We start from the raw sequence: 9,604 nt of genomic DNA, 5'->3' as shown, positions 1-9,604 counted from the left end.
TGCATGAGTGAATAAGTTTCCTGACCTGGAGGCTTTCATGTCTGCTTCATTTCAGCCAGCTTGCCTTACAGCTGTCCTTACCTGGGACAGGCCTTCTGAAATCTTCAAGTGAAATATCACAACTCTGACCACAGGCTCTGTCCAACCACCCTCTCCCACTTCAATTCCAGCCACATCCCTCCCCCAATCCTCCCCTCCCCCCTTTCTGTTCATCCCACCCTCCTGATTTGACTCTACCTTGTCCAGCCAGATCCCCTGGCGTCTCACCTTGCAGTGTCCTCTGTCCCAGCTTCCCATTCTCTGCACCTTGCCCTCCCTGCCCCCCACCATTTTCCTCCATGCATGTTCTCCTCCACACCCTTCTGCTCCCATCTGTGCTGCTGAGCACTGCTGGAGAAACTTGCCCAGCCATGCAGACTGATGCCTTGACAAGCCTATGGTCTCTGGCCTCAGTAGGGGTCTCAGTAATCCATACACCACACTGTCTCCAGGCAGCTCTCTCCCTATTCTAAGCCCTACTTCAAATCTTCCTACTCTCTTTGAGTACCCTACCTTGCTCTGGCTTTCTTCCAGCAGATCGATTTGCCTCTTGCTCTACCTAGAAAGTGAAACCAGCTGGCAAGACTTAGTATATTCTCCCCCGTCCCCTGTCCCTGCAGCCCCCTGTGCCCTTGCCAGCTTCCCTCTGATCCTGAAGAAGAGGCAGCCCTTCTCCTGGGTTCGAGTCGGGGCCCCTCCTTGGGCTCCTGGCTCCCTTCGAGTGACTGGGGACCTCTCTCGGCCATTCCCAGCCTCATCTGTGATTTTCACATCTCCCTCTGCCTGGCTGGCTCTTTGAAACGTGCCTGGGTAGTCACCGAGTAGTGGAGACTCTGGGTTTGGAATGCTTTTCTTTTTTGGTTTTCTTTCAAGACTTTGCTCAAGTTCAATTCCTCTATGAAGCCTGCCCTAATTTTCCCCCTCCAGCAGAGTCAGGGCAAACTTCATAGAGAAGATGGGCTTGGGAATAACTAGTGGCTACTTCTGACTTTGACCTCCTTGGTGCTGCCACTGTTCCAGTGCAGACTCCCAGGCTTGCGTGGCATGAAGGACTCCTTCAAGAAATGCTCCAGGCTGAAGGAATGTGGCTGTGGGCACAGTGTGAGTGACATTACACCCTGGCATGGAGGGGTGGGGGGAATTCCCTGCCTAGGGGCTGTCCCAGCGAATTTCAAGGGCATCTCCCTCCTTTGCTCCCCTCAGACAGGGTCATAGAGGGCCTGAGGACACGTCCCAGTCCCTGCATATTACCTGGCCTCAATTTCTGCACCTGTACACAGGCACCAAACAGCAGTCATGCCTGTCTGTTGAGAGCCTTTGATAAGAAAGAGAAAGCATTTGAATACTACCGTGTGTTCCGCATCCCTGACCGGTGTTAACTCCTGTCACCTCAGCTTCCCCACTTTTAAAGTGGAGATGATGGGAATTCCCTGGTGGTTCAGTGGTTAGCATTCTGAGTTTTCACTGCCGGGGGCCAAGTTTCAGTCCCTGGTTGGGGAACTAAGATCCTGCAAGCTGCGCCTCCAAGGCCAAAAAAAAAGTGGAGACGTTAGTTCCCACCTCCCTAATATGTTGTTGGAGAAGGCAATGGCACCCCACTCCAGTACTCTCGCCTGGAAAATCCCATGGACTGAGGAGCCTGGTGGGCTGCAGTCCATGGGGTCGCTAAAAGTCAGGCATGACTGAGCGACTTCAATTTCACTTTTCACTTTCATGCATTGGAGAAGGCAATGGCAACCCACTCCAGTGTTCTTGCCTGGAGAATCCCAGGGATGGGGAAGCCTGGTGGGCTGCTGTCTATGGGGTCGCACAGAGTCAGACACGAATGAAGCGACTGAGCAGCGGCAGCAGCAATACGTTGTTAGGAGTGAATGTGCTGATGATGCCTTGGAGAAAGTCAGATAATGGTGATTTTTAGGATTGTCACCTCCCTTCCCACTCCAGTGAGAGCTGTGAAGACTGTGCTGGGTTAGAAATGGTCCAGGACAAGCCGCACCTGAGGCCCCTGCTCCGGGCCCCGGGGTTGAGAGCCTTGAGTGGGTGGTGGCCCTGGTCTCCAGCTGACCTGGAGCAGAGTCTCCTGGGACCCTGCCTGGCCTGGAACTCAGTCCTTTACCTGTCCAGGACAGGTGGACATCGGCCAGAACTTGCTCTAGCCAGCGTGTCCCTGGACCTAGCCTTCCTGGGCCCTAGTGGCATGCTTTTGAGGTCACTCATGCTCCAAGAGTTTTTGTCAAGCCCCGTACCTGGCTGTCTGCAGCTGCCTGCCAGGAAGCTGTGTGCGCTCACTCAGAGGCCTGTCTCCTGGCACCCTAGACTACCAGGGTGGGCATCTCCATGTATGAGCAGGTGTGTGTGTGTGTGTGTGTGTGTGTGCAAGTCCACTTGGGGCAGTGTGAGTGCTAAGGTCCTATCTCAGGGCTGGGAAGGGATGGGGGAGCAAGAAGGAGAAGGAGGAGGAGAGATGATGGGGAGATGAGGAGGAGGAACAATAAGCATGACAGAAAGGGAAGGATTCAAGGTCATCTCCCTCGTATCCCCTCACCCACCGCACTAAAAACCTGGAAAGAGGAAGCGGAGGCTCAGAGGCCGGCTGAGAGGGCCGACCCTCCCTGCAACCCCTCCTCTTGTCCAGCCATCTAGACAGTCAGCCCTCTGCCTATCCTCTGCTTTGACCCCTGGATCTCCACCTCTCCATCATGTCACCATGTCCACCTGGGGAAACTGACCGTCCCTGGGCACAGGGGGAGGGGAAAGGGAGGAAGCAGCCTACGGAGAAGCAAGACTTGTCTGGGTTTTGTCTTCAGGTGGAGCAGAGGGTCAGAGGGGGTGACTGAATATGGGTGTGCTTGGATATGACACATACTTGTACCCCTCAGAGAACACATGGAGCCAGGTACCAAGGTCTGATCCCCAGCGGTCCTGTGAAAAGGAATGGGGGACAGGCGATGTGGCTCCGCACACATGCGGAGCGAGAAGTCTATGCGAAGATGCAGCCCGCTGGGTACAACCGGAGATCCGAGAAGAGCGGGGTTAGCGTGTGCTGGCTCATGTGTGCGCAGGTCTCTGCCAGCCTTGGACTCGAGCTCCTCGGAGAGGATCCGACAGGAGGGGGCGCAGCGCCCTCTGCTGGCCAAACAGCCGGGCGCGTGGCACCTAGTCCGCTTCAAGCCCTAGGCGAACCTCCCTCCGACGCGGTGCCCCGCCCATCCCTGAGGGTCTGTCCCTCATCGACCCGCCATTCACCGCGTCCTGCTTCCCTTGGGGTCCGTCCGAGAAAGGAACCTAGTTGCTGGGCTGGATGAAGAGGCCAGGCTCCCAGTCACGACTGCACCTCACCTGAGCCGTTTGGAAGGGCGAGTGAGGTCTGATATACTGATCTACAGATTGGGGTTGAAAGAGCCGACCCTCCCAGTCACCCCTCCTGTCCATTCATCTGGACGGCCAACACTCTGTCTATTCTCTGCCTTGACCCCCGATCCTCCTCCGTCTCTCCATCCATCACCGTGTCCACCTTCCTACCTGGTGAAACTGGCCGCCCCTGGGCAAAGAGGAGGGGGTGAGTGGGGAAGGAATCCCCTCTCTTCTGGACCACTCCCCGACAGTGGGGTGGGGTGCAGTGGGCTGGTCCAGAGGACCCAGACCTCAAAGACTCCAGGTGCCCTCTCGTCGGCGCTCCATCTGACTGGAGCCCAGACCCGGGACTTGGGGGAAGAGGAAGCTCAGCAGTGGTGGATCCGGTGGACGAGGTCCCCCCCTGCTGGTCAGAGCTGGTACTTGCGCCCGGCTCCTGGGTAGAGGCAGGGATGGTGGCAGCTGTCGGGGGCGGGTGTGGGCCTTCACTGGGGCTTCACACACACTGCCATTTGATGTTAACTATAAAGCTGCCAGGCAGGCAGGACAGGGCAGGGCTGGCCGCAGCTCCCTTTTACAGATATTAGACCCAAGACTTCCCTGGTGGCTCAGACGGTAAAAGCATCTGCCTATAATGCGGGAAACCCAGGTTCGATCCCTGGGTTGGGAAGATCCCCTGGAGAAGGCAATGGCAACCCACCCCAGTACTCTTGCCTGGAAAATCCCATGGAGGGAGGAGTCTGGTAGGCTACAGTCCATGGGGTCTCAAAGAGTCAGACACGACTGAGCGACTTCATGTCACTTCACTTCTTCAGACCCAAGTTTGGGCTTCTCCAGTGGCTCAGCAGTAAAGAATCTGCCTGCAATGCAGGAGATGCAGGAGACGCGGGTTCAATCATCCCTGGGTGGGGAAGATCCCCTGGAGGAGGGCGTGGCAACCCATTCCAGTATTTTTGCCTGGAGAATCCCATGAACAGAGGAGTCTGTCGGGCTACAGTGCATGGGATTGCTAAGAGTCAGACACGACTAAAGCAACTGAGCACTCACACATCCACCACCCAAGTTTGGAGGAGGGCTGGAGCATCTGCTCCGCGCCCCCCCCACCCCCACCCCCCGGCGCCGACCCTTGTCAGCCACTGTCAATAGCTTCTCCCATCCCTTTTCAGTCCATCTCCTGGCCTTCCTGGCCCGTTCTCTTCTGGAGCAAAACTGAAAACCACAATGAGAGGTTCCCACACCAGAGAGAAGCAGGAGCTTGGGTTAAACACTCTCAGGAAAGCAAAGGCCCTCCAGAACTGGGGTGTGGCTGGGGGCCCAGCTGTGGACATGCTGATTTCTTTGCATACAAGCAAATCGAGCCCTTGATCTGAGATGTCTGTACAAGTGTTTCCTTTCTATCGATTGTCTCATTTTATCTTCACAACAATCCATGGGTACAAATATCCCCATTTTACAGACGAAGTAGTTAAAACTTGGACAGCTTGTGTCATCCAGAGTTGCACAACCAGACTTGAACTCAAAGCCGGACTCTAACTCTGATGCAGAGCTGTGTCCTGAGCTTTATCTGTCCCCCTCCCCACAGAGAGCAGCCCAGTCCCAGGAATCTCCCTCCCTCCCTTCATCTGACCCCACAACAACCCTGTGAGGGAAGCACTTTTTTATTCTCATTTCATAGTTTAAGAGGCAGAGGCTTGGTGAGTTTAAGAAAGTGTCCTAAGGAGTGTCAATGGCAAGGGAACAAGAGCAGTAAGGGCAGAGCTAGAGGCCAAGGGGAAGATGGTGAAACCCTGGCTGGTGGAGGCAGACCCAGAAAAGAGGTGGGTTGGGTATGGCTTCCGATAGGGGTGGGGGCAGGGGGCTTCTCCCTCTGAACACAGGCTGTCAACGTGGCACCTTTCTGGAACCTCAAGGGGCCGAGAGGGGAGTCCGGGACTGTGTCTCCTGGCCCGATGACAGACCTGGCTGCTCACCCCCTTGGCATCTCAAGGGGCTGCCGGCCGGTTCACTTCTCCTCCACCCTGCTGAGCACACCCTGCCTCTGAGGCCCTCCTCAAGTGGCAAGGACTCGACATAGCTGAGGAGGGAGGGGTGAGCAGGCGGTCGCTTGGTGAGGGCGTTCTCTGTTCCCACTGCCCCCTCCTGACCTCCAGCTCTGTTCCTACATTTGGTCTCTCTGCCCTCTCAATCCCGCCTCTCTGACTTTCTAAGCCTCCCCTGGCCTCAGTTTCCCTGTCTTTCTGCGGAGGATTGTGGAGAATGTGGAGGGGGTTGTGGGATGATGCAGAGGAAAGGTGAGGAGCTACAGTATCTTGAGAGAGTATCTTCTGGAGCGAGACAGGCCAAACATGAATGTCAGTGGTTTATTGGGAAGCCCTCACCTTAAACACCAGCACCCTACCCCCTGGATCCTTGAGCAGAAATAAATAAGGTGGCATGTAATGAACCTAAGAAGCTCTGGGGTGGGTCAACCCCTGTCGTCCCAGGGGCTGGGGTCCTCCTGGCTCTGGAAGAGGGGCTGGGGAGGAGGAGGGGATGCAGACTGCCAAGCCACCCCTTCCTGCCTGGCCCCGGGGCAGCCTGCACTGAGCTCACCACCCCTGAGGTCTGACCTCCCTGTCTCTTCCCCATCAGCTCCCAGCCCCTGGCCCCCTACCCCAAGAGTCCCATCCTGTGTTCTTGCTTCCAACTCTTTACTGCACAGCCTGGGGAGCAGCACCTCTTTCCCAGCCCAGGGGACCCAGCTGCGGGGGGAGGAGGCCTTGCTGTCATATGCTTCTCTTCTTCTCCCCTGCAGTTCAGGGGCTGAGAGGCTGACCCCTGTCTGATGCTGGTCAGTGGGCAGTCAGCTCCATGGTCTTCTTCCGCTCCTCTTGGCTCTCCTCCCAGTCCTCGTCCGGCTCATACGTGCCCTTGAGGATGGCCGCACGATCACTCAGGCTCAGGGAGTGGGGGAAGAGCAGGTAGAAGTAGATGATGGCAGCCACGGCAGCCCCCACGATGGGCCCCACCCAGAACACCTGGCAGAGACAGGGCAGTGGCAGGGTTGAGCCCTCCCCCCAGAGGACAGACCCAGGGGCCTCTCAGAGGAGACAGATGCAGACACGCCCACACCTCCGGAAAGAGAGAATTTGCCCTTTTTCAGGGACAGATCCACTGACATCCCACTCCCCAATGACAAAGGACACTGACACCCAGGTCCTGAAAGGAGATGGACATCCCCAGAGGGACAGGGCCCCCGCCAACCCCACTGTGCCACTGCTGCAAGTCGCATTTGACTCTTTGCAACCATATGGACTGTAGCCCGCAAGGCTTCTCTGTCCATGGGATTCTGCAGGCAAGAATACTGGAGTGGGTTGCCGTGTCCTCCTCCAGGGGATATTCCCAACCCAGGGATCAAATCTGCAGTCTCTTCTGTCTCCTGCATTGGCAGGCAGGTTCTTTACCACTGGCGTCACCTGGGAAGCCCACCAACCCCACCCTAAAGAGAGACAAATGAACCTTCAGAGGGAAGAGACATGGAGAACCTCAGAGAGATGAACACAACTCCTCTCCCTTCCACACAGGGAGAGAGACAGACTCTGGAGAGAGACCATGAGCTCTCAAAGGAGATGACAGACAGATTGTCCAGAGGGACAGACCCACAGGAAGGAAGACTCTCCCCAGTCCCCAAGAGGCACAGATAAATAATACATCAGAGAAGACAGACACTTGGACCGCCCTGCCCCCCGCCACCCCAAAAGATGGAAACCGAATCCTCAGAGACCAACTCCGGAGCACAGGTGCTTTTCCCTTCCCTAGAGGGACAAACACGCATAGTCGCTGCCCCCCAAACAGGGTCCCCTGCCATCTACATCTACCCCTGCCCTTGTTCTGGCTGCATCCCCTTCTCTCTCCAGTCACCCCCAAGCTCTGGGCCCCCATCATCCAGAAAGTCCTGTTAACCGTCAGCTGCTGAGGCTGGGTTTCTAGGCATTCATTGCCAGGGAGACAGGGGAGGGTCCAGTCTTACCCAGTGTGCGGAGCTGAACCGATTCATGATCACTGAGGGACCGAAAGATCGGGCCGGGTTCATGGAGCAGCCCGTGAAGTAGATCTAGACAGAGAGAAGGAGGCTGTGAGGAGGGCAGCATGCCTGTCCACTCTCACAAGGCCTGGACCCGCGCTGGGGTCCCCTAGCAGTTCAGGAGCTCAGCCAGGCCTCCAACCATCCCCCGATTCCTAGCCTGGAGCCCTTCCCTTCACAGTTCCCTCTGGATCCCTCCTCTCCTCTCTGTCCTGAGCTTGGGCTTGGTTTGCTGTCCCCATCCCAACTCCCCCTCACTCCCGTATTTTCTCAGACTGGAGGGGATTGAGTCTGGGCCAGAGTATAGCAGCCTTTGCTCACCCCCACTAGGTGGCCCAGTGTGACGGACAGGCCAATGGACAGGGCTGGGGAGCCCACAGGGCTGGTGCGGCGAGAGTCAGTGGAAGAGAAGACGCAGAGTGCCAGCTGGAAGGTCAGAATCATTTCCGCCACCACAGCCTGGCCCGCAGTCGTGTTGTTGTTGAGCTGCAAGGGGATGGTGTGTTAGGAGCCCTGCCTTCTTCTGACTCTATGGCCAGGAACCTGCAGGGATGGGGGTCTTGGTCTCCAGGGACTCCTAGGGCCCAAGTGCCTGGAAGCCAAGCCCTGTCACTTCAGGGAGGTCATTCATTTGCCAAAGAGACTATATACTTGCCAGTGGTCAGAAAGCTTGGAATGCAAAGCTATGGCCAAAGTGACAAAGCTGGGGGACCTCTTCCTGGACACTGGCCCGTCACCGGTCTGCCCAGGCCCCAACCCCCACAAGCTGGCATTTACCCTCCCTCCTGTGGGCAGCTGCCCAGTTTGCTTACTGCTCCCCCCAAGCCCGCCTCCCGCCCGTGCCTGACCCGCTGCCAGCTCCAAACCTCAAACCCGTCTCTCCGGTGGGGCTGACTCATGGTTTGACAATGGCCAGGAAAATCCTCCTCTGTGTTTGATTAATGAACCCAGTTTGCATGGGACAAGGGGGCTGAAACTGGGGTTGCAGGGATCGGGGGAAGGGGAGGGGGCCAGGAGCAGAAAGCAATATTCATCAGAGGCCATATGTACGGGCACCCCATTAGGGAGTCCACAAGCCTGGCTGCTAAACATACCCCTCTGAGTCCCACTCTATGGAAGTCATGGCCATTCCCACGTAATGAGAATGAGAAAAACAAAACCCAGAGAGGTTGGGGTCACCAAAGGCAGGATCACAACCCATCTCTCACTGATGGTTCCATGAGACCACTCCACTGAGGGCCACACGGGAGTGATGAGGTGCCCAGGAGGACAGAAGAGCTCAGAGGTAAGACAGGAGAAGGGAGGTAAGAGAAGGCGGACAGTAGGCACCGGGAGAGACGCTGGGATGCAGCAGCAAGAGGTGGGTGGGCAGGCAGAGGAGGTGGGTACGAACCCGAGGAGTCGGCGGAGAGCACACACCACCATGGAGATTCATCTTCCTGGCCTTAGGATGCTATGACCTTCTTGGCAAAGGTGTCAGCTGGCTGGTCTACTCTGTGCCACCCATTCGGGAGATGGGACTTGGAGACCAGGTCCAGAGCCCACCCCAGGGTCCCTGCCCCACCGCCAGCCCCCTGGGCACTCACCGCATTGACAGCCAGATTGCCTCGGGCATTGTATGGTGCCAGCCCATAGAGGATTGCGGCCCCGGCAATGGCGCCCACCAGCTGGGCCACCACGTAGAAGACCGCCCGGAGCAGGGAGATCTGGTTCCCGATTAGGAGGGCCAGCGTGATGGCGGGGTTCATATGGCCACCGCTCACGGGCCCCAGGGCCTGGGCCATGGTACCTATGGCCAGGCCGAAGGCCAGCGAGATCTGCAGGACACTGGGCAGCGCCGACGGCCACTTAAGGGCCGAGCCGAGGCCAAAGAAGACGAAGATGAGGGTGGCCAGGAACTCTGCGAACACTGCCTTGAGGAAGGCCACGGAGCACACCTCCTTCTTCATGGTCTTGCAGCAGTCCCCGCAGGGGTCACCCGTCCAGGCGGCGGTGGTACAGGGGGTGGGGGGCTGGCTCGGGGGCGCCGCACAGTCCCGGGTGCCCGCACAGTCCCGGGTGCCCGTACAGTCCCGGGTGCCCGCGGCGTGGCTAACGACGTGGCGCGGGGCCTGCGGGGGCGCGCTATATACCAGGCAGGCGGCCCGC

At 57.6% G+C, this 9,604-nt stretch overlaps 1 protein-coding gene across 1 annotated transcript; it reads right to left on the bottom strand.

Moving 5' to 3' along the window:
• Window positions 1–5,033: 5,033 nt before the first annotated feature.
• AQP5 (aquaporin 5) lies at window positions 5,034–9,598 on the bottom strand. Its single transcript, XM_010857787.1, has 4 exons — window positions 9,043–9,598; window positions 7,778–7,942; window positions 7,403–7,486; window positions 5,034–6,410 (listed from the first exon to the last, which is right to left on the bottom strand). Exons 1-4 carry the CDS (start codon window positions 9,403–9,405, stop codon window positions 6,225–6,227), a joined length of 798 nt encoding a protein of 265 aa, XP_010856089.1. The 5' UTR covers window positions 9,406–9,598; the 3' UTR covers window positions 5,034–6,224.
• Window positions 9,599–9,604: the final 6 nt, after the last annotated feature.

This window comes from Bison bison, unplaced genomic scaffold, assembly GCF_000754665.1.
Source record: "Bison bison bison isolate TAMUID 2011002044 unplaced genomic scaffold, Bison_UMD1.0 scf7180017864383, whole genome shotgun sequence".
NCBI classification, from domain to species: domain Eukaryota; kingdom Metazoa; phylum Chordata; class Mammalia; order Artiodactyla; family Bovidae; genus Bison; species Bison bison.
This window is presented reverse-complemented; position numbering and strand designations above follow the sequence as displayed.